Raw genomic sequence first — 24,535 nt, 5'->3', positions numbered from 1 at the left:
CTATAATTGCTTAATTTTGGTGAGGATGTCACCCTATCCCCAGGCAGAAATGCATTCATATCTTTTTTCCTAAAAGTGCTTGCTTTCAAAACCATCTATTATAATGTGTAATTTGTTTGACTTACAATCCTAATTTGTTTCACTACTGTTGTGTCATCTCAATTCAATATGTATTGTTAATTATTCTGTAACCTCTTGCCTGTTGTTTTCCTATATTTCTGTTACACCATCTCAATTCAATAGTGTATTGCAACCTCTTGTTTTATAATTTTTGTTCTATGTTTTGTTTTATTCTTATACTGTTTTTGTAAATGTAATTTGGAGCTTTTCTCCCTGGGCCTCCTCTGAAAATGGGCCTTTTTTGGCTCAGTTGGACACTCCCGGTAAACAAATGTTAAATAAAATAAATAAACATCTTTCTAAGAGTTTCTCATTTCAAATGTTTCTCTGTTCATACAGGTTTTGACTGTTCTTCACCTAAATGTTATTTTGGCAGTTCTAAACTTAAAGAATGCTTTATTTGCAAATCCTAGTCCACAAAAGTCAGTCAAACATTTTGGGATTCTTTGTCTGGGCTGGCACTATCGGTTTACTTCTGTACCATTTGGGCTTTTCATGGCACAAAGGATGTTTACAAACTGCCTGATCCCTGTCAAAACATTTGCAGACCCGAAGGGATCCAGATGTGTATCCTAATCTTGGATGATTGATCCAAGCTTCTTCCACTTCAGATCTCTGAAAGTTTCTGGACTTTTCAGTGAATTTTTTGTAGAATTTAGAACTCATACTCTGTCTAAAGACGTCTTCCCAAATTCCTTTTGCCAGAGTTATTTTTGCAGGTTGCCTAATGGATACCCCAGTTTAGGCCACCTCTCCAGCAGCCAGATGCTGTTTACAAGACTTACTTTCTGAGTGTAGCAAATCAGAAAATTTTGTCAGAGCATGCCTAAAATTGTGGTATTCATGTCTTCAACCATCTTCATGGTTTCTTATGCAAGGCTTTTCTGTTTTAATTTCTCCAAATATTTCATATGAGAAAATTCCAGTGGTCTCTTAGATAAGTGTGGATTCAACACCAGAATTATTTTAACCAAAAAGTCCAGATAATTCTCTGTTTTTGTTCAGGAGTTACTTTGGTGGACCAAACAGGTTCAAGGCATTCCAACAATCCCCTTTGTACATTCTCGTGTAGGCTAGATACTTGCAACAAATACCTCTGATTTTTCATGGAGAGCTTACTTCCAATGAACAAAAGTCCAGGGGGTATGCAGCTCTTCTGTCAAAATGAAACATCTCATTGTCAAAGAGATGATGGCCTTGATGAATGGTCTCGATGTCCTATATCAGATGCAGACTCCATGCACTCCGTAAGTGATAACAGAAATGCCACAGTTACGTGTTATATAAACAAACAAAGGGGAATAAAATCTTACACCATTTGCAGTCTGCTGTGATTGCTTCAAAAGTAGCCATCCAACACAATCTTTTTCTACAAGCAGTCCACAGAGTCTTTAAGCTAATCCAGGATATACTCTCAAAAGTGGGCGTTGAACATACAGGTTTTCCTTCATGTCATACATCAGTTTGGAGTTCATCAAATAGCCTTTTTGTTGCTTCAGTACAGAGCAGGCAACTTATTTGTTCTGCTGTAGGATCCCTTGCAAGCAAGCAAGCAATGGCAACAGTTGCTTTCTCAGTAGCCTGGAAAAAGAAGTTTGTATATCTTTCCACCTTTTCCTTTGACTCCCAAAGTAATCCTGAAAATAAGGAACAATCCAAGGATGCTGCTGTGAACCCTTTCTGGTCAAAACAGCACTGGTTCTCTCTCTCACAGGATTTGGCCAAGGTACACTTCCAGACTCTTCCTCTCTTTGTAGATATTTTTTGTTTCCCTTCAGAACACCTGGACTCATAAGTCATCCATATCTTCAGACCCTGAATTTCACGTTATGGATAAAAGGATTCTAGTCCTGTTCATGACACCAGTTTTGTCAGGACATGCTACAATTTTTAGAGAGGCTAACAAAAAAGATACCAGAACATCTTTTTATCAAAGTGTAAAATGTTTTCTATATGTTGTTGAAATGTAGGACTTACCAAATTCAGCAGTAGCATCTCTGTTCCTTTTATTTCTTTGTGAGTTACTCAAGTCTGGTTGATCTTTTTTTCTGTCAAAAGTTAGCTATATCAGTTTGCCTCTGGATTCTCCTTTATCAAATTCTAATCAGGTCAGACTGTAACTCAAGAGGTTTCTCCACATTAAACCTCCAGGAAAGAGAGCAGCTCCTCCTAGGAATTTGAGCTATGCATTAGAAAAGCTAACCCTGCCTTCTTTTATCCAGTTTTAATACTTTAACATTTTTGAGTTGGGTGACTGCCTTGTTAGTACCTGTAACCTTAGCTAGAAGAGTATCTCCGTTACAAGCCCTTTTTGATTTTTCATAAAGGTAGATTAAGTCATCATACCATTCATTTATGCCTAACGTGGTTTCTGAATTTAAATTTAAACAGAATATCCAACTTCCCATTTTTTCCCTGTTCCTCAAAACAAAAAAGAATAATTCTTCATTCATTAGATGTTCACAAACGACTCGGGTTTTTCCTTAGAAAAGACAGATGATCTGAGAAGGTCTGATCAGTTGTTTTTCTTTACAAGTAAGAAAACTGGCCTGCCATTATCTAAACAAATCATTTCCAAATGTATTTGCAGTGCAATTCATTTTTTGTCCTAATTTTGGGAAATGGTTACAAAGATTGATTAAAGCCCATACTACCAGAGCAGTAGCTGCTTCAGGGGCCTTCATGCAAGATGTGGATGCTAACCAAAACCATTCTCAGAGCTCCCACTTGGTCCTTTTTCCACTAAGCATTACAAACTGAATGCTCAGTCTAGAGCAATAACTGGATTTGCTAATGCTGTCCTTCATGGCATACTAAACTGAGAGTGAGTCCCGTAAGCTCTGGGAATATTCCCATAAGTAAGGAATACTTCCAGAACATGCTGGCAGACCTCCAGAAGAAGAAACAGGTCCTGATCATTGTAGAGGTCCTCAACAGTCCCTACTAGACTGATCTTCATGAAAGAATTCTCATTACAGATTGAGGATGGCCTAGGAATAGCAGGCACTATTGACACTGCCTGCTGTGCTTACTAAGCCATCCAAGAGGACAGCCTTCCTGATTCATATTTGTAGCCCTAACTAGGATTGTCCATGGGGAAGGAGGGTTGCTCTCTGGGTACTGTTTACTCCTTTGGAGCAAGGAGTTTTACTCCTGCTTCTTTGTACATTTGAATGAGATGGTAGATTTTCATCCCATCTTGAATATCCGCAACTTTGTAGAACCTTTTCTCCTTAGGGGTTGATGGGTCTTTTCAGGATCGACTCTCGCTTCATTGGGATCAACTTACATAATGTTGGCTTCCAGCTCAACATCACTCAACCTGTCTTACTTTGTTGAGATCTACAGGTTCCTTCAAGATCAACCTTGACCTGACTGGGATTGACCTCAGTGATTTTAGCTTCAACCTCCCCTTGGCCTGAGTTCTCTTTTCGTCAGTAGATTCCTTGGCACCAATCTCATCTTCTCCAGGTTTAATCTCAACACTGCTGATCTCTGCCTCTCTCACCCCTTCAATCTTCTCAGGATTGATAATTTTTTCAAGATCAGTTTTTGCCCCAGTGGGGTCAATTTTGAGCCCTACAGGCTTGAATCTCTACCTTCTCAACCCCAGCAACCTCTCGCAGTTGACATATTTACATGGAAATAGACATTGCCAGCTGCTAGGTCAACCTTGATTCCATCTATATTCTTTAGGGTTGGTTGTGACGACTTCTGTTTTTCTGACCTTGGCGTTCTTTGAGGGCCCTTCATAAGGTTCGGGTATTTATTTCTTGTCTGCCCATGTACTGTTTCTCCCAATACTCTAACATCTAAAATTTTTCCCTTTTACTTTTCAGTCCACTAGATTTGCCTGTTTATTGGGACCTGTTATCTCTGGCATTGAGTTTGGCATTGCTTTTACCTCTTGTGCATGCCATCTTCTTTCTTTTTATCTCTGCTTCAGCATAGTAGTCGTGCAGGACACCTCTTGAGTAGCTGATCTTTATTTAGAGTCAGTTGTGTATCCCTTCTGAACCTTTATTATTTAGTAACATGCTCCAGCAGGGGAACATTTAGTTGTACTACAAGATGTAGATTCATTTGAGGCTGTCTTCCTTTCTGATAAGCTGCTCCAGGACACTATAATTGCAGTGTTAAGTGTGGATGGTGGTGTCATCTTGTGGTATTCTATGTGATTTTAATTGCTTTTTTCCCCCCAGACTGATTAGAGCTTTTACCCTTGCTAAGACCTTTTTCACAGTCTGATGTATGGACTTCAGAGTCTATTTGGAGCCTGTTGACCATGTTAGGACTTTGTTAAGGGGTCTAATGCTAGGACTTTGGTTTGTGGTCTGAACCAGGATCTTCTGAGATGATTCCCTTTTTAGGACCTAGTTTAGGGGCCTTTTGCATGGTCTTCTGAGCTGATCGCCTTGCTGAATACCTGCGTCTAGGGATCACTTTGTCACTTCTGGAAGTGGGCTTAGGTTTGATTGTTTACTCCATCCTGATCTTGCGGCTTAGTCAGTCCAGCTCTATGCAACTCTGACATTTGTTTGGAGCTCATGCATCATGCACCTACCAAGCATCACAGATTCAGACCTTAAAAGTTTTCATTTTATTCTTTCAAAGTTTCTGATGAGTCCGTTGCTTTATGATTGTTCATAGGCATCATTCTCATATTAAGGAGCCATTCTACACCACTCATGTGTTTATATATTTCTGCAAAGTAGCCAATTTCTGTCTTCTCACAGTGCTGCTTGTTTTGTATTTAGTTTTGCATACCTAACAGAATTGTAGTTTGTACCCGCGGTGGTGGTGCTACGGTAGCGTTGTCGCCTCACAGTAAGACACTGTCCAGTTCGATTCTCAGCTAGAGCATCTTCTGCGTGGAGACATGCGTGAATGGGCGTACCTTCGTTGAAGGTTGTACGTCAGGGCTGGTAATTCGGTACGTAAAAATCAACTACCAATCATTAGCGGACCAGAGTCTACCGTAGCACCACAGTGGCAACCCCTAACCGGGAAAAGCCGAAAGACACAAACAAACCTAACAGAATTGTAGTTTAAAAAAAGTAAAAAACTAAATTGTTTTACAAACTCTGGAGAGAAAAAACAGTCCTTTCCTCACAGTTGATTAAGTTTCTTCCTCCCCTTCCTGTTCCTTTTCATGCTTTAGAGCATGGTACATTTTATTCTTTAGAAGGGAAGCAAGATGTTTAACCCTTCTGAACTCTGTGTCTGCCATGGTCTTCATCTTATTTGCTTCTTTTCTGGAATCATTCCCTGTCCCTATCCCTTGATCTTTTGTGTAGGTATATTTTTATAAGTCCCTAAGAGTCAGTCCTACTGACTTCCCTCATGGCAGATCCATAAAGGTGGTGTGCCCAATAACTTCCCTAATCCCTGTCATACCCTCTTGTTAGAATCATTCAGATGTTTCCATATTTCCTTTTCAATCAGCTGCTCAGGCATACTATAGCCCCTTTATCTGACTTTCTAGTAAAAGCTTACCCTGCCAAGTCAGTGGCCTGGCTTCTTTTTTGTGACATCCGTTTGTATGACATTTCTTTTAGGATCTTGTGCATAATGTTTTTTTTTTTTTACTCCAGTTTGCATTGACTCTAGTCTTTTTGGGGAAACCTTGTAAACTCTTCTCTATCTAGTCTACTGCTAAGGATTTTTGTTGACTTGCATCTCCTTCAGGCATCACTAGCATACGTGCATTTGGTGACTTCATCTCCTGACTGGCATTCATACTAGCTGTTGCATGTTTTTCCTTGGACTACAGGCCCATGTTAACCTTTGAATGCTTTTTGTTCTTACACCCTTCTTTAACCCATGATTACAGTGTCCCTTGTTACCGTGGACACTTTCTCTGCTAACCCATTTTTCTAGCATGCTGTTTTCCCTTGGAAGTCTTAAACCACCAGTTTCTCAGAAGGTATGTCCTTTTCTCCTATGGTTTAGCTCCCCTCCTATGCCTGGCTTGAGGCTGTATCTGCCTATGGTGTACATTTTAATCCCACATACATACATACTCAAAGTCTCCTTGTATGATGTATGATATGGTCAACAATTACTGTTCAGTCCTTTCTGATGCAGAACCTAGTTGTGGTGGATGTCTTTGTCCCATGTATATCCTCTCCCAGCCTCCCTTTTTGATCCAAGTGAAATTTCGTCCTCTGAGACCGCACAACTTTTTGCAGTTTGGAAAGCTATTTCCTTTCATCACATGGTCTGTCTTCCCCTTCTGGTGGTTTTTAGTTGCTACAGCATCTCCAACGCTTTCCCAGGTGCCACACCCTCGTAGCATGTGTTTCTTTTGCAACACCCTCACCTTTAGCCATCTAAGCCTTCCTCACAGTTTTCAAGTTCATTTTGAGAGGCTGTCTATTTGTTTACTAAACCAGTTGGTAGTAAGTATTGTGTCCATGGCTAACAGAACTGTTGCTGAGCAGTCACTACCAGGATTTAGGCCAGAACTAACATTAGATGCAAAAGTTATGTACTTATCATAATGATAGAGCTACTTTGATAGCTTCACATACTTCACCATCTCCTTTCTCTTCCCCGCCCTGCCTTTGGGTATAGAATAAGCTATTTTATTATTTTTCTTTTGTCTGCTTTTCCCATTCTCCATTTCTGTCACTCTGTCAGTGCAGTTTTCAGAGATGTCTGTGGAGTTAGATCCTTGAGTACTGTACATTGTAGATAAAGCGGTGGGGCTAGGGTGGTGTAGGATAGTTTTATGATCTGGGCTTATCAAGTATCTGACAGTTTTAGTCCTACATGTGAAGGATATGAAATTGCCAATGCAGAGCTTTCATTACTGTAAATATGTAACTTTCATTTTTCTTCCGAAAGTGGTATTAGAGTTGTCATTAAATCATTCTTTTCATTCCTCTATTTATATATTTAATTGTATTTATTTATTTATGTCATGGGAGCATAAAGAAACAATTGTCATGTCAGGCTCCGCCTTTTAGACAGTGCATGAACTGTGGAAGACCTGAACATATATGTGCCCTTTTCCTACTTTGGGGGGGTGGATAGAAGATAAATTGTAGTTAGGGAAGTTCTTTGTACATGGTGTTATGCCCTAAGGTGGCATACCACCCATTGGAAAATGCTACTGTCAGAGTTATTTCACAAGCGGTGTAGCACCTTCCGGTGTTTACTTCAAAAATGTCTCCATTGTAGCCATTTGTGTTGTTATTTCACACTTTCACAAGTACTCTGAGATTTGGGTTTTCCTTAGCACTTCAGCATGATTCAGCCTTCTGAGCGTTCACCTTTTGTCCCTTCTCTGATTGTGTCCTCCACCAGGTTTTATGGTACTGCTTGAGATTCTTGCCAATAGTCATTTACTCCATAGGGTTCCAGATATCAAATGCTACAAGTATGTATTCACTATATCAGTTGATCTCCGAAGGAATCCTCAACAACAGTACTTTTTGCCCTTTCTCTCTAACCCTGTGCTTGAATGGCCCCTCCATCCAGTGGCTGCTTTTTTTAGTTGCCATAAGCTATAATGTGAGAGTGTTCAATCTCGCCTTTGTTCTTACACATGGGTTCGGAGCCGATCCTCGGCTCCGTGCCGGCCGACTGCAAGCTCTGCATCGAGAAGAAGCTCGAGGACATCTAATACCCACAATCCCCCTCTGCCTTTACCTCAGATCTAGTTTGCCGCTGCTGCATTCGCATCGCTGGAGGCTAGCTCGAGGGTTTATCAGATAAGATTTTAACTTTTTTTGGTTAAATTTTCAAAAGAACTTGTTTAAGATCAATATTTATTGATAGTTAGTGTATGGTGTGTGAGTAGAGACAGAATTTCTCGGTACCGTTAACTTAGTTTAACTATAACTGGTATAGAGTTTTTCGGGGCCTACCACCCCTACTTGGATTGGCAATCGGACTTACATTCTAACCGGATTTGACTCTTTTTTCCTGGATTGACTGTACTGGACTTGACTGTTCTTTCTCTCTTACTTATTATGTCTGAGAAAATGAAATCTGGTTTCAAACGTTGTCAGTGTGGCCAAAAGATGTCGGTCACAGACAACCACAGTTCCTGTGTCTACTGTCTTGGCCCTCTCCACTTACAAGAGGACTGTTCTATTTGTCACTCTTTTAGTGGGAGGGTCATGACAGATAGGCGCAGGAAGCTGATGGATAGAGGATTGTTGAAACCCTCTTTCCAGGAGGCTCTGGATGCTTCAGACCAGGCATCCAAGTCCTCGAAGGGATCGAAGACGTCGGAGCCCAAGTCATCGGCTCCGAGCTCTTCGGGTATGGTTAGATCACCGGTTCCACAGACTTCGGGGCCGAATGGTCAACTGTTGGCAGTTTCCGAGCCTCGAGTCTTGGAACCGGTGACGGAGCTCCCTCCACCGACTCTGTTGAGGTCGGCTCCGTCTTCGATCCCTTCGACTCGTTCTTCCAGGCCCCTTTCCGACACCGATGTGGACCGTGTGGTGCAGAAATTGATGGAGCATACGGCCCTATCCAAGCTTATCTCGGTCTCCTCTCAGTTGATGTCGAGACTTGAAGGCCTGCCACTATCTCCATCTGTTCCTCCTCCGAGACCTGTCCAGTCTTCGGAGCCGGAAGAAGCTGAACTGATGATTGTGGAGCCCTCGGTGCCAGAACCGTCTTTTTCTCGGTCGGCACCGTTCACCTCGACTCCATCCGATCCGGTACTGGAGTCTCGGGGCCGAAGATCCATCCTTGGTTCCGGGACCGAGAGTCGGACCGATGTTTCGGTTCCGACGCTCCCTCTCGGGGCCTCGGCGCGGATCGACTCGGTTCCGTCCTCGGAGTCGGTGCCTTCGGTTCCTGTTTCGGGGATTCTACCCATTTCTTCAGAACCGGGAGATACCTCGACTCGGGACCCGGGGGCCTTCGACCTCATGAGGAAGGTGTTGTCTACCCAGACAACCACATCAGCAGGTACAGCTTCTCCTCCCCACAAAGGACCGTTATCCTCCTCTGCACCCACGGCCACGTCCAAGCGTCGGGCACCAGTGTCTCAGCCACCCCTGGAGGGTGCCCCTCTTCCTCGGAGGCTTCTTCGGATGCACGAAGAAGTCCCTAGGAAAAGATTGTGTAAGAGGAGACACTTGGATTCTCCACAAGAATCCTTGACATCTGATACTGACTTAGATGAGTCAGAAGGGTCCCCTAAGTCACCTTCAGAAGATGTCTCTTTTTCTGACATCTTGGAGATCCTAAAACAGAGAGGTGACTGGCAAGCCCTCCCCCCTTCTGAGGATGAGTCAGTTTTGCTTAAGGCATTTGGTGCTCGCCCTTCCTCCTCCTGGGTCACTCCGCCTTGATGAGTTAATGGAGTTGATTGCTCGAAGGGCGGGAGACACCTGACACGGTGGAACCAGTCCCTAGGAAGCCAAATAAGTACATTACGGCACCACAGGACAAGGCTTACCTCACCAAAGGAGTTCCAGTAGACGCCATGGTGGTGGCAGCGGCCACGAAAAAGGAGATGTCGGAGTCTTCCTCATCTGTCCATCCGCCTAACAAAGATTCTAGGACCATGGACAGATACGGGAAGCGCATTTTCAGTTCAGCGGCTTTCTATGCTCCCTGAACTATTTGACTCATTTTACACGTTTACAGAGGGATCTAGTCAAAGAGTTGGGAGATACCCTCCAGGGTACTACAGATGCTGCTGTTTCAGAGAAAGTTACAGCGCATCTCAACACCCTTACATCCATTGTGAACTCGTCCATGAGGCTAATATCCTACGCAGCCGAAGGATCGAGTAGGGCAGCGGCTTCGGCGATTGCTCTTCGTAGGCAATCCTGGATGCGCTTATGTTCGTTTGCGGAAGCCTTCAAGTCTTCCTTTACTAACGCCCCATTTGATGGAGCCACACTTTTTGGCCCTAAAGTAAAGGAGACCCTTACCTGTGTGAACAGGAGGGAAAGACTCTGTCTGCTGTCGGAGTCCGTTTTTCCACCCCTTCCAGACCGTACCCCAAAGGGCAACGTGGTGGGAAAATGTGGTTTCGAAAACCCCAAGGATCTTTCCCAAACACACAGGGTGATGCCCCCTCTAGAGGCAGAGGGGGGGGCAGAGGTGGAAGACGCCGCCCTGGCGGCAGAGGGGGTCCGCAAAACCAAGGTGACAGGGATAACCTCCTGGCAAACCTTTTCAGCACTCCTGAGAGGAGGCCCGACTGTCCTGCTCTGGAGGCAGTCGGGGTCGCTAGCTTTATACCCTCAGGCCTGGCAAAACCTTTCTTCAGACAATTGGGTAAAAAGCATTGTCACCAGAGGTTACAAAATCCCATTTCTATCCACACCCATTCCAAAGAGAAAACTCCCAGATGTACCACCCCATCTGCGAGACCCAGCAGCTACAGAAATTTCAAAGCTGCTAGAAAAAAAGTCATCCAACCAGTCCCAGCGGACCAAATAGGATTCGGAACTTACTCAAGGTTCTTTTTAGTTCCAAAGAAAACAGGGGACTGGAGGCCGATTCTGGACCTAAGCCATCTCAACACCTTTGTCAAGAAGGAAAAGTTCCGAATGGTCACGCTTCAATCGATCCTTCCATTTTTATGGAAGGACGACTGGATGTGCTCGATAGATCTGAAGGACTCATACTACCACATCAAAATGGCCAGGGCGTCCAGGGATCATTTGCGCTTCCGGCTGGGAGCCAGTCACTATCAATTTCGAGCCCTGCCCTTTGGTCTGACTACAGCCCCCAGGGTCTTCACCAAATGCATGGCAGTGGTAGCGTCTCATCTGAGGCGCCTAGGATTCCAGGTGTTTCCGTATCTGGACGACTGGCTCCTGTCTGCCACCACCAGGTGTCAACTGATACAAGCCAGGGATTACACCCTACATCTTTGTACACACCTTGGAATTTCAGTAAATTTCGAAAAATCTTTGCTACAGCCATCACAGCATATCTTATTCATAGGAGCGGAATTAGATACGCGTCACTTAGTTCTAAAACTTCCTACAGAAAGAATAGAAGCACTTCATATCAACATTTCCCTTCTGCTGTCGTCCAGAAAGTCACCGGCAAAAATTGTTCTGAAAGTCTTGGGTCTCATGGCAGCTTCTCTCATTGCGATACCATTGGGAAGACTGCACATGAGAGTGCTACAATGGCTTCTGTTTGCACAATGGTCATTCCAACAACTTCCACTGACTCACGAAATATTGATAACAAAAACATGCAAATCACACCTAATGTGGTGGTTACAGACTTGCAACCTATCCAGCGGAAGACCATTTGTGCTACCCGCACCGTCTGCGACGATAACCACGGACGCTTCCCTGATAGGGTGGGGGGGCATCTTTCAGGGACAGACAGTCCAAGGCGAATGGACCAATCTGGAGTACAATCTGCACATCAATGTTCTGGAGTTGAGGGCAGTGTTTTTGGCGTTGCAACACTTTGCTCCCCTTCTTCCTCCAGGGACCATTGCAGTTCAGACAGACAACATGTCCGTAGTCTGGTACATAAACAAGCAAGGGGGAACCAGGTCTTACCAACTATGCAGAGAGGCCATGAGAATTTGGCAATGGGCAGAGTCCACCGGTCGCTTTCTGATTGCAACGCACATCCCGGGGTCATCCAACGTCATAGCCGACAGGCTGAGCAGGGCAATACTATTGCCTCACGAGTGGTCCCTCAAACAGTCAGTTGCGAGAAGGATTTTTCGCAAATGGGGCCAGCCTACCTGCAATCTGTTTGCGTCTCCAATGAACGCCAAATGCAGGAGCTACTTTGCCCTATTACCCCCTCCAGGGGAAGTCCCCAGGGACTCGCTGGTGCACGATTGGCCCCCGGGTCTCCTATATGCTTTTCCTCCATTTCCCTTGATTGCAAAGTTTCTACAGAAAGCCAACAACCTTCAGAGGACTATTATTCTCATTGCCCCGTTCTGGCCTCGTCAAATTTGGTTCCCCTTTCTATTGCATCACCGCATTCGGGGACCTTGGATGCTGGACCCAGAGCCAGATCTACTGACTCACTCGTCAGGAGTTCCTCACCCATCTCTAGAATCTCTCCATCTAGCAGCTTGGCTGCTCCGCTTCCCTTTTTAGCCAGGTCGGTTCCCCTTACATCGGCGGTTCAAGATATTTTAGTAGCTTCTCATAAAGTTTCCACTACAAAGACTTACACCAGTAAGTGGAAACGTTTTGTTTTTTGGGCGGAGTCACATCATTTGGACCCTGTTACAGCTCCGTTAAACAAGGTTTTAGAGTTCTTGACTGAACTATTTCATGAAGGAGCTTCCCCGGCTACTTTAAAAGTACAGTTAGCTGCCATTTCTAACTATCATGTAGAGGAATGTGGTGCGCCTATTATGGCTCACAGACTTTGTAAAGCCTTTTTAAAAGGTTCCTTTCATATCAGACCACCAGTCAGAAGTCCGACATCACCGTGGAATTTAAACCTGTTGCTCTCTAAATTGATGTTGCCACCCTTTGAACCAGCCTCAAGTTGCACATTGAAATTTTTATCTTGGAAAACTTTATTTCTAGTGGCCATTACATCTGCTAGACGAGTGTCTGAGCTTCAGGCCCTTTCTGTCAAACATCCTTATTTAATATTTCATTCTGACAGGGTATCCCTACGCACTAATCCATCCTTTCTTCCCAAAGTTTGTTCTTCTAGTAATATTAATCAGTCCATTGAATTACCCACCTTCTTTAAGAACCACTCTTAATAAATTGGAGTATATGTTGCACAAACTGGACGTCCATAGACAACTCAGATTTTATTTGGATAGAACGAAAGATCACAGGAAATCTGATCAACTATTTGTAGCTTTTGCTGACAGCAGAAAGGGTCTTGCAGTTACGAAACGAACTCTTTCTAAATGGCTAACTGACTGTATCACATATGTTTATGAAGCCTCTGACCAAACATTATCAGCAAAACCCAAAGGACATTCCACCAGATCAGTTTCTACATCTTTGGCTCACGCAGCTCGCTTACCACTAGACACTATTTGTGCGGCTGCTACCTGGGCTAAACCACATACATTTATCTCTCATTACAAAGTGGACAGGGTTTCTAGGGATAGGGCAACCTTTGGTTCCACTGTGCTCAAGAACGTTCTCCCTTGAGTTCCTCAGGATCATGGAGCTAGGGACGCTACCCATGTGTAAGAACAAAGGCGAGATTGAACACTCTCACATAAAGAAGTTATGTCCTTACCATAACGTTCCATGTGGAGTGTTCATCTCGCTTTGGTTATTACACTCCCACCCTTCCCACCCTTAGGAAGAACGCTCGATTTGGTGCCTGGTCTGGAGTATTCTCCTTCTGCTGTTGCAGTATTAGTGTTACTATCATACCCTTGGTATGTTTGTATATATGTACTTTTATGTATATAGTTTGGCATGTGTGCGTGCTTTATGTCTGGTTTGCTTGCAAACTAGATCTGAGGTAAAGGCAGAGGGGGATTGTGGGTATTAGATGTCCTCGAGCTTCTTCTCGATGCAGAGCTTGCAGTCGGCCGGCACGGAGCCGAGGATCGGCTCCGAACCCATGTGTAATAACCAAGGCGAGATGAACACTCCACATGGAACGTTATGGTAAGGACATAACTTCTTTTTCTTGTATATTTTATTCATGAAGGTTGCTCTGTCATTGTGGATGGAACAAATTTACAGTAGAAGGAACTAGTCATGCTTTCCAATGAGGATGACCCCCTTATTTATGAATTAATATAGTAAGTACGTCTGTAATGTTCTGATGTTTTTCAATTAAAAAAGAAAAAAGTTCAGAAAAATCTCTTGTTAAGTACTGTCACAGTTTTGAATTTGTACTGAAGTCATTTTGAGATAGTTACTACTTGGGATGAAGCAACATTACAACTGCATCTTTTTCTGTCATCCACAGGAAAATGGGAATGTCCTTGGCATCAGTGTAATGTGTGCGCCAATCCAGCAGTTTCGGTCTGTGAATTCTGTCCTAGTTCCTTCTGCAAGGATCATGAGAAAGGAGCTTTGGTAGCCTCAGCACTGGATGGACGCCTCTGCTGCTGCGAACATGACCCAAAGTGTCCTGTCTCATCAGACTCTTGGCCCAAGGTGAAATGTAAATTGGAGCACCAGGAACAAAGTGATGAGGCAGTGGAATAAGTACTCACACACTGCAATTTTGGAAATGGTGCTTTATTAAATGTGCAGACGGTGGATACAAAGATGACTTCACAACGAAATTAACATTTTATTTTTCAAATTTTGTTGGAAGAACTGGGAAAATATTTCTTCTCTTGTGAAGCTGATAAGTTATGCCGTCTTTAACATTTGAATTAATTTTTTAAACAAGTGCTTCATAAAAGTACACAGTACTTAAAAAGACAGGGACGTGTTTACCTGCTGGCTGGTCATTGCCGTTTATTACCACTGTTGCAGAGAATGAGCACTTGAGATGCAGACTACAGAGAGAAGGGGGTTAGCTACAACATTTTTTTTCCTTTATTATTTTAAAGTATGGAGAAATATTTAATGAAATAGATAATGTACTACTTTCTAAACACATTTGGAGAATGTTATTCTAAAGGTGAATGTAGCAGTCTAACATTTTTATAGGTACCTTTGGAAAATATATTTGTGTATTTTTGTTTCACAGTTGTAGTTTATTTTTGTAATGGAGGATAAGAAGCAATGGGTGAAACATTGACTGAGCCACTGAAACATTAGGTTTCCAGTTCTTACTGCATTAAAACAGACTCTTCCATGTTACTTATGCAGCCTGATAACCATGAAAAATTGTCATCTAAACCAAGACACTGTGTAGGGAGTAATGTGTTCAGAGCAAACCGATGAAGGGTTCTTAAGCTGAGGCGGTGTATAAAATGTGAGAGTGTAAGGAGTACACTTGGCAATGTGTCTGTGTAGGAATAAGTGCTTTTCAGTGGTTTTAACATATGTTAAGGAGGGGAGTAGCTAAACACAAATTAGTGTTATGGTGCTTGACTTGTCTACTTTCTGTATTTACCTTGCCTGTGTAGACCCATCCCCCCCCCCCCCAAAAAAAAAATATTGTCCAGTTTTTGATTTTCAGAAAAGGACAATTACATCCTAAAGGAGAATTTTCATTTCAGGAACATTACTTCTTGAGGGAATCTAAATTTGGTTAGAACTAGGTTGCATACGTTAATGCATAAAAAAATCAGGCTTTTGAAAATGTTAGAGATTTACTTTGCAGTGTTGCAATGCACTAAGCTCAGTATTGGCTTCTCTTTTGTACAGTAACAAAACTTTCCATTTGTTCTCTTTTTGTGTGCATGAGTCAGCATTTTAGTCCCCTTCCAATCGTTATCTGCCAAAATTGTGACCTCAGTGACAGTAGCTGTATTTTTGGCTAATCTAGCAGCTGATAAGTAGAATGGCACTTCCTGAATAACTGTATTGTTTGGTTATAATGTTGCTGGTTTACAGAGAAAAGCATAGAAATAAACAAGGTTCCCACGTGCTGTTCCATATGTCACAATTACTGCCATTACATAAAAGAGATGCAAGTAAAGAAAGAAGATGACAGGTTCTTTGACTTGTTATATGGTGCAACGGTGGCATATTTGTACAAAATGTTGAGGATTTTTCTACTTACTGCACTTAAGGTCTTGCTTAGAAATTGCTATAACTAATGCCAGGGATGTTTCTTTATCTGTCCTAAATTAGGTATTTCTTCTCAATCAGCCACATTTCTTCACTTTTTTCCTAGTAAATTCTTGTGTTGGGAGAAATTCTAATATCTTTAATAATGCAGATTATGATGTAAATAAAGTTCTTACTATGTAAGTGTGCGTGACCCCTAAGTCTGTTTTTGCTGCCATTGGATTTTGATCACAGCTGTCATGGATAAAATCTTGTGTAAAAGTGCTCCTGTGGCCATTAGTTAGATTCCCAACAGTTCACACTGTTTCTGAGCTTGAACCTAGTTTCCCAAAGCCAAGAAGAGAGAGGTATTTGGGCTACTTAGGTTCATAGGTTCATACTAGGCTATCTGCCCTGAGGCAATTATAAGCCTAGCCCGATTCTGTATGGCTTACACCACCCCTTGATTTGAGTATACTGTGCCCTTTTTAAGGTTTAGTTTACTGTGCCTCTGTCTATTAGTGACACGGGAGTAATCCCTGGGACAAACCTACGATCCCCCATCCACCTATCGAGATTCTTCTTGAAGATATTCAGTGAGGTGCTCTGCCTCACATGAACTGGAATTCTATTCCAGAGCGAAGGGAGCCTCTGGGTTATGAACCTGTCCCTCCAGCAAGTTCTATTTATTTCTGTGCTGAGGTTCAAGTCCCTCGAGCGTGTGGCTCTAAGGGATTTAGATTTACTGAGGTGGAGCATGTCCATTAATTCTGGATTTGACATAGATTTGTATGTCAGGCATAGATCTCCTCGAAGTAGGCGGTATGCAACTGAGTAGAGCTGCAGTTTTTTTAACCGAGCAGCATATGGCATCTGTTTGAGACCCTTGATGAGATACTTTTGGGGTCTTTCTAATTGCTGCAGGTGTCGGGTAAGGTAAATCCCAAAAGGGGCATTGTATTCTATGATGGGCCTGATGAGGGATGAATAAAGGGGCACGATTACCTCTCTTGATCTAGATGTGAAACCCTTCGTGATGAGGTGGGCTATGTAGAAGGTCTTTCTAACCACTTTGGCAATGTGGTTTTCAAAGGAGAGATTGCTATCAACTTGGGTCCCCAGGTCCCTAATAACTTTCTCTGTACTTAATGGGTTTCCGCCTATGTGGTAATTTGTGGGCACATTGTTTTTGCCAAAGGGTATGACTATACATTTTTTGGCATTTAGCTTTAATCCATGGCGCTGGCACCAGTTATCTGTCTCTGTGAGACCTTTTTGAAGGATGTTTGTGTCAGCTGGAGAGTTGATTATGGGGCCCAGTTTGCAGTCGTCTGCGAACATGGTGAGCCATAGTCCTCCCACGTTTGCCTGTACCTCGGAAAAGTATATACCGAACAAGAGTGGTCCCAGGACAGAACCCTGTGGGATGCCACTTGTGACTGGTTTCGAGTCTGACATGACTCCAGCAACTCTCACTCTGTGGGTTCTGTCTTTGAGCCAGTTTGCGACCCATCTTGTGACATAGGGGTTTATATTTAAGCTGGATAGCTTATCTATGATGCCCGAGTGGGGTATTGTGTCAAATGCCTTTGCAAGGTCCAGATAGGCTGTGTGGACTACCTTCCCTTCATCTATGACTTTGGTGACTGTTTCGAAGAAGTCAACCAGGTTCAAAAGGCAGGATCTGCCCTTGACAAAGCCGAACTGGGTAGGATCTAGTGTCTGTAGGTCCCCAATGTCTTTGTTTATGAGCTCCATGATGATCCTCTCCATAGCCTTGCAGACTAAGCTAGTCAGGCTTATGGGGCGATAGTTTCCAGGGTCCGTAGAGGCTCCACCTTTGTGGAGTGGGACCACTGTTGCTGTACGCCATTCTGTGGGCACATATCCTGTAGTGAGGCTGAGATTGTATAGCTGTTTTATTTGAGGGATTAGTTCCTCTTGGAGTTCATGTAGGGCCAACCTGGGACGCCATCTGGTCCCATGGAAGCAGTGTTTTTGCTTTGGAGAGGGCAGCCTTCACCTGAGCATCAGAGATGTTTGGGAGGCAGCCCTCTGCTGGGATAGATACTTGCTCTTTTGGGGGGGAGGGGTGGAGAAGTTTGCACTGAACCTGTCTGCCAGGATATTGGCGATGTCTGTGGGTTCACTGTATTTTTGTCATTTAGAAACAACTCAGAACAAGTCTGGGAGTTGCATCCCAGGTTTCTAACATAACTGAAAAAAGCCTTATGATTGTCTTTGGTGTCCTGTGCAATTTTTCTCTCGAAGCTGGCCTTGGAGGATTTTATGAGGGATCGTAATTTTTTGCTAGTACTGATCAGAGATGCCTTCCCTATTAGGGATTTTGCTCTATCATGTAGTAGCTTCCTCCTTCTGTTGTACAGTTTATTTATGGCAGGGGTCCACCAGACTGGACGCCTGCCTTTGGATGATTGGGTCTTGGTTTTGTTTGGGATAGCATGATCCATGCATTCCTGGAGATGTCCGTAGAATGCATTTATATAGGATTCTGCAGTTCGGGCCATAGTTTCCACTGGCCCTGGGCAACCAGAAGCATGGTTGTCATGGATACCTCCATGTATACCAGAAGGAGGCTCATCTTCATGGCCCCAAGCATTAATCAGAGAATGTTGCAAGGTTAAACAATTTAAGTGTAGGCAGATTCATGACACTCCTAGAGGTTATTCCAAATTCTTGGTCCCTGCAATGCAGTAAGCTCAGTATTGGCTAATGAGTGCTGAAGCCCCAACCTGTCTTCTGTTTCAGTCAGGGTGAATAGATGGAAGGAGATCTACCCCCTGTCTTTGATGCTTCGCAAAATATCACAAGGTTTTTTTATGTCACTGTAGTCACTGGTGACTGGCTGGAGCCAGTGGTCAATGAGCATGGTTCCTTCAGTCATCCAGCCACAAATGATATTTGGGACAAATGACTCCCCACCTATGACAGAGTCCTAGGCCTGATCAGACTTACAGATCCCTGCTGATGAGGGTTCATGGGGTCATCCTACACCAAGGCTCATACTTTAGGGAGTAGACTTAAAATTAATGTTTGATGTCTGATGGGAGATTGTTTCTTGGGTGGAATTTCTCTTCTTGTATGAAATTCTATCTGAACCCCACATCAAGCCACCTGGAACCCTTTCTCCAGCTTGTGCCATTGTTAGGTGTCTTATGATCAAGTGCTAGAACATGGCTCCTTGAATCTCGGTGCCAGTCAGTCACATTCTTGCTTTCATAAGATAATATTTCTGAGTGTACTATTACAGGTAACGGGGGCATTTCACTCCCTTGCAGTCCAAGTGTTTTAATGTGTCAGAGGGATCCTGAGGCCACTGGTTCTGGAATGGACAATAAAAATTAAGTCCACCCACCTTCATCTGACTCTTTACTAAATGTTCCAGTATTTGTTGAGGCCCTTATGAGCATGAGCTTGGACTGCCCTCAAGCCTTTATCCTCCCTCCCCCAAAATGTTTAGCTGAACTATGGGTTATACCCTTCCCTGGTTCCAGTCATTTAGCACTCTATTCACTCAGCTTGGAGACCCTAGCTCTTCCTGTACATTCCCCAGAAATGCAGATGCTCTTTACAAGTTCTTACCTGAATAGATTAACTGACTTACTAAGCATTACACTATTGGCTGCTATTTGCGCTCTTGAGTCCTTCATAGCACTCAGAAACCACAGGATTTTCTCATTTAGTTATCTAGTAAGAGCTTACAGCTGTGGACAGGTTTGGCAAGGGAGCCCATTGCCATGTTGGTGCTTTGGGCCTTAAACTGTGTATATCTTACCTGTTTCATTTCTGCTCCTCCTTTTAAGGAAGTGCTTGGAAAAACTCAAGGATTTCCCAAAAGTTTGGCTGAGGCTGATGGAGAAGAGTTGTGTGACTTTCTGCAGCTTCCACAGTTGAATACCTGTTTTTCACAGTGGTAATGTATTGGCTAGGGACACTCGGGCATGAAGGATAACATGGCTGCTGTGAAGGGACAGCTTAAGAGCAGGATCTTGGATGCCCATTTTTGGGGGAGGTTTTCTTTTACCAGCCTGGCCAGGATCTAGTCGATGACAACATGTAGAAGAAGCAGGCCCTTGCCTTTGCGGAGGGCCTGTATTACTCCTCAATACATCTTCCATTACTGATGCTGCTGCTGCCTTTTCTAGGCCTAGTCAGCCTGAAAATAGGAAGAGGCATTTTCAGTGCCCCTTTTGAAACACTACACCAGCTGCTTCACCACAATCCTGACTGTCGTACTGTAATCTAGGACTTCTTTTGTGGAGGACTTTTTTTTTTTTCTATTTTGACCTGGCATGGATAATCATTACAAGGGATCAGTGGGCTGTAGATGTGGTATCTTTTGGACAAGTTCTATAGCTCATTGCTGACAGTTCTCTCCATTTATGCATAACTTTTGGGACAGGCTGAGACTCTTGTTTATAGAGGCTGTAGAGGCTGTTGTAGTTTCAGAGTAGGGATAGAGTTTCCCTCTCTCTCACTGTCTTCTTGAACTTGAAGGCGTTTAATAATTTCTGTCCTTTTTTAAATCTGAGAGACTTCAGCCTTTTATGTTCATTACATCTGGCTTCAGACAGCTACCTTCCAAGGATCTGTACCGTGGTTTCTTCAGAGCAAGAGGGTGGTATTTGTAGATGTGGTGGAGTGCCTGTTTGCATACGAAAATTTAGGGTTTACACAGGAGATTCCTCCTGTTTTTTTCTGGATAAGCCTTTGCACCAGCATGTTGGCAGTGATGACCAAAATCTTGGAGGTGAAAAATCTTTTGATGTTTCTTTACATAGATTACTGGCTGCTTGCAGCCCTACCCTGGACTCATTGGAAGCAGCCATGTTGTAGGACCTTCATTGGTTGCTATTCCTAGAGGCAATCATAAATTGGAGAACATTCTGTCTGATTTCTCAGCGGAAAGCCTCTGTTGGTGAGGAAATAGATGCTCTTTAGTATCAATTGTTATTCCCCTTGGAGAAGTTCCGATGGGCACAGCTTTGGCTAATTGTGTTAGGATTCAGCACATGGTTGTAGCTTGAATTCTTTTGTGTTTTGGGAGTTTGATGGCTGCCATGACTTTTCTTGGAGCCATTTGCATGAGTAAGGATGTAGGGTTTGAAATGGGGTATATAAGGTGTCATTAACTTCAGAACTGTCACATACTTAAAGCATGCATCTGTAGTTGGACCCGTCTCACTGGGCCTGTAGTGGTAAACAAGCTCTACCAACACTGTAGTGAATCTTTCTTTTATGTAGTCAAGCCAACCACAAATTCTGATGATTGGTACTTTGCTTTCAGGTTGGAGGAACATATATAGGCTCCCACAAAATGCAGGGAATGTGATACCCTCGGGGGGGGGGGGTGGCATGCCACGCCATTTGAAGGTAAGAGCAGTGCTTCTGCACATGAAGGCTTTGAAAAAGAGGATGCCTCTAGGGCTTCTCCTAGTTCAGGCCAATAGCCAGTCCATTTTGTGATATTTAAATATATAAAGGCATACTAGATTGTACCCCTTTGTACATTGAGGTAATGATGTGCTGTTTATAAGGCAGATGGTCACAGACTGGTTCATCACTCTTGTCAGTAATCGACATCCTTGGGGCTGTGAACTGTGGCAGAAGCTTTAATCCATACCTTAGTCCTCTTTTGGAAGATTTTCTGGAGGTAGGGCGCTCCAGAGATTAACCTGTTTGTCACTCAGGAAAACTTGATCTTCCCTCTCTTTTCTGTGTTCAGTAGGGCAAGGGTCAGGCAACAAACAATAAGACACATTCTCTCTCCTGTGGCATGGGATTCCCTGATACATTTCCAGTGATTATTTATTTCATCTCCATGGCCAAAGAAGAAGAAAATTCTCTTTTCTGCCCCTGTGATGTAGAGGAATGAAGTCCTAACTGCAACCCAGACTACATCCCCTCTCCCCATCACTTACCAACCCAAGCACTAGAGAAACTGGTAAGAAATGGTGGGAGTGAGTAGCTGGTGCCTCTTAGCATATCAGAATTTGGGGTTTACCCATCCTAGAGGAAGGGATGATAGTTTACTCCACTTTGTTATTGACACTTGGAGATGGCTTGTATTATGGGATATTCATTGTGAAGTTCTGGTAAACACTAAACAGTGTGGTGATGTGTTGTAATCAGCACTTGGGAAGGGTACAAGGAGCACCCACATTCTCATGGCGGGGTCTGACACTGCATGAGGAGTACATTGAGCTGCCACAGTGGACTCATTCAGTAAGTCAGAGTGACTACCTGGATAACAGCCTAGTCTCAGCTCATCTCTTGCCACAAGCCTCAAATCTCCTACGAGAATGGGTGTTCTCAGTCAGATTTCCAGTAGAAATCAGAATTTCCCTCTGTAGGGGTGATATGGGGCACAGGGATACATCAAGACATGAAAGAGTCTTTGATGGGTTGGCAGAGAAGCTGATGGTTATAGGCATATTGGGATAAAACATTAAAAAGAAGAACCCTCTCTTCACCCCCTTCATTGAGAATGGGATAGTTTCAGGCTCCAAGTCCTTTGGAGCCACATAAATCACTCTGTGTAAGGCAAGGATGTCCCCTGCATTTGAAACAACAGTTGGCTTCAGCACTGGTGCTGCTGCTTGAAGTAGTCCCCTTGCTCTCACTGCATTCACTGGCTGGGGCTTTCAGAGATTATTGAGGGTGATTCAAGATCCTCCATGCAGCAGGCCAACCCTCTACCATCCTTGTCAGATAACTTGCAAATGGTCTTATTTTATGTCAGACAACTGTATGGCCTTGGCTTCAGTTATTGCACAGTCAAGGAGCATGTGAGAGCTATCTCTTTGCATCATGACACTGTAGATTGCAGAGCTGTATCCCAGCCCTGGCTAGTCAAGTGACTCCTTAAAGGAGCACTGCATCTTTGTCCTCCTTTGAATAACATGTTCCCCTTTTTGAGACCTGAAATCCTTATCAGTTTACCATTTGATCTTGCTGGCTTGGCACGGTCTTGAAAAACGCTATTCCTGGTAGCCATCACTTTTACTAATGGGATCTTGGCGCTTCAGACAGTCATGTGTATGTAACCAGATGTGGTCTTTGACAAGGATAAGAGTATCTATCCATCAGGACAAATGTGCTCTGAAGGTAGTTTCATATTTGTCTCTGAACCAGTTTACTTGCTACCTTTTTTTGTGGAGCTGAAAACTACAGGATAGAGGGCTTGTCACACTACCCAGTATGTGAAGCAATGTTTCAGGTGTTACATGCTTTGGGCCTGTCATTTACTAAAGATTAATGGCTCACACAAAGTCTACCATGGCTGATTCTACCATTACCGAGTAGATCACTGTAGTCCATTAATCTGACTGCAGTGTTAATGTGAATGTTTTTTGCATGGGAGCTTTGCTTCTTGTATCCCTAGTGTGAGGGCACTGCCTCAACACCTTTGGTATCTAAATTATTACCTTCAAGGTCGTACTGTTTCAGAGACATTGGAATAAATGTTATGTTGGTGTGATGTCAAGGGTAGTATATTTAGCAATGCAGAATGCAGCAGGACATAGCCTACTGTATTTCTTTTTAAAATACTATCTACATGTTTATTTGCTGTGGTTTTCACTTCAGACAGAGGAGTTTGGAACACTGTAGTGGATGGTTTAGTATCTCGCTTCATTCATGGTATCATCAGGTAAAGTTCCTGCATCAGTTGTGAGAGTTTAGAAAACTCAACCAGGTTTATTGGCTGTCTACCAAGGAGGAAGTGGCTTGCCATTGCCCAACAACCATTTTTCAAGTGAGCTAACAACTTCATTAGTTTTTGCCATCAGGCCCTCTAATCAGCTTTTGGCAAATGGTGCAGTCTAATCTCATCACTCCACCAGCTAAATGCATTTTTTGTCATGTCCACTTGGTCCACAGTGCACACCTTGACTAGGCATTATACTCTGTACCACAGCTTCAGAGGTAGATACTCCAGGACTCTCTTATCTGAGCTCTAGTACCCATTTTGGAAAAGTTTTCAGTGTCAAGTATAACTAACATGTTTAGTGTATCAGTTGATCTACAAGACAACATTTATTGATAGGCCCAGAATTGTGACCCTCCCCCACCCTGTAGTGATTGTGTCCTCCACCAGCTTACAACTTCTGCATTTGGATTTCTTGTGAGCCAGGAAATAATTTATTCTTATATTACTTGTTTATTAATGTTGTGCCACATCTGCATTGTTCTTTTATTCCTTGATTTCAAGATATGTGTGGTAATGAAATAATGACCTTGATCCATAAACTCAGGATTTTATAGAAAAAGTGCCAAATTAGTGACAAATAGAGGCAATATAGCTTAAGTAGAGCCCATCAGGTTTAATCCCGTTGTCAGAATGTTTTATTTCCTCTGACAAGTAAACACATTTTTTTCTGCGTGTGTAAGACTTTGTTTTACACTACGGAGAGTTTTTCATTTCACTTCAAAAACTGTATGGGTGCTATACCTTTAATTTCATCGTGTATTCCAATTTTCTGCTGTGTATATAGTGCTGCTGCAGTCCAGTAGCTGATTTCCTGTCTAGTAAAGTATGTAATTACTTTGGGGGGGGGGGGTATATTTGTCACAGATCCCTTACAGAGGTTAAAAATAAATAAAGCAAATTCTGAATGTTAAATTATGTCAGTGAAAACACTCCATTGCTGAAAAAAGATGCACATCAGCTTTCTTTCAAATATTTGTTCTTCCATTCTTCATATGAAAGTATGAAACATTTAGAGATGGGACCTTGTAGGAAGAAGGGAAGTGGAAGGGTTCTGCTGCCATTTCAGTTTTAGCATTTGATACTGTAAAAGCTTCTTATGTGGCAT

The 24,535-nt window shown here is 43.1% G+C and overlaps 1 protein-coding gene across 1 annotated transcript in view; it reads left to right on the top strand.

Moving 5' to 3' along the window:
• The window catches only part of NSD3 (nuclear receptor binding SET domain protein 3), a 4,286,093-nt gene extending 4,270,512 nt beyond the window's left edge, over nucleotides 1-15,581 (top strand). Inside the window, exon 25 of the mRNA XM_044084319.1 lies at nucleotides 13,996-15,581. Within this exon, the coding sequence (XP_043940254.1) occupies nucleotides 13,996-14,237 (242 nt within the window). The 3' untranslated portion in view covers nucleotides 14,238-15,581. The remainder of the gene's footprint in view (nucleotides 1-13,995) is intronic.
• Nucleotides 15,582-24,535: the final 8,954 nt, after the last annotated feature.

This window comes from Protopterus annectens, chromosome 9.part0 (genome assembly GCF_019279795.1).
Source record: "Protopterus annectens isolate FY-2018-M chromosome 9.part0, PAN1.0, whole genome shotgun sequence".
In the NCBI taxonomy this organism is placed as follows: domain Eukaryota; kingdom Metazoa; phylum Chordata; order Ceratodontiformes; family Protopteridae; genus Protopterus; species Protopterus annectens.
This window is presented reverse-complemented; position numbering and strand designations above follow the sequence as displayed.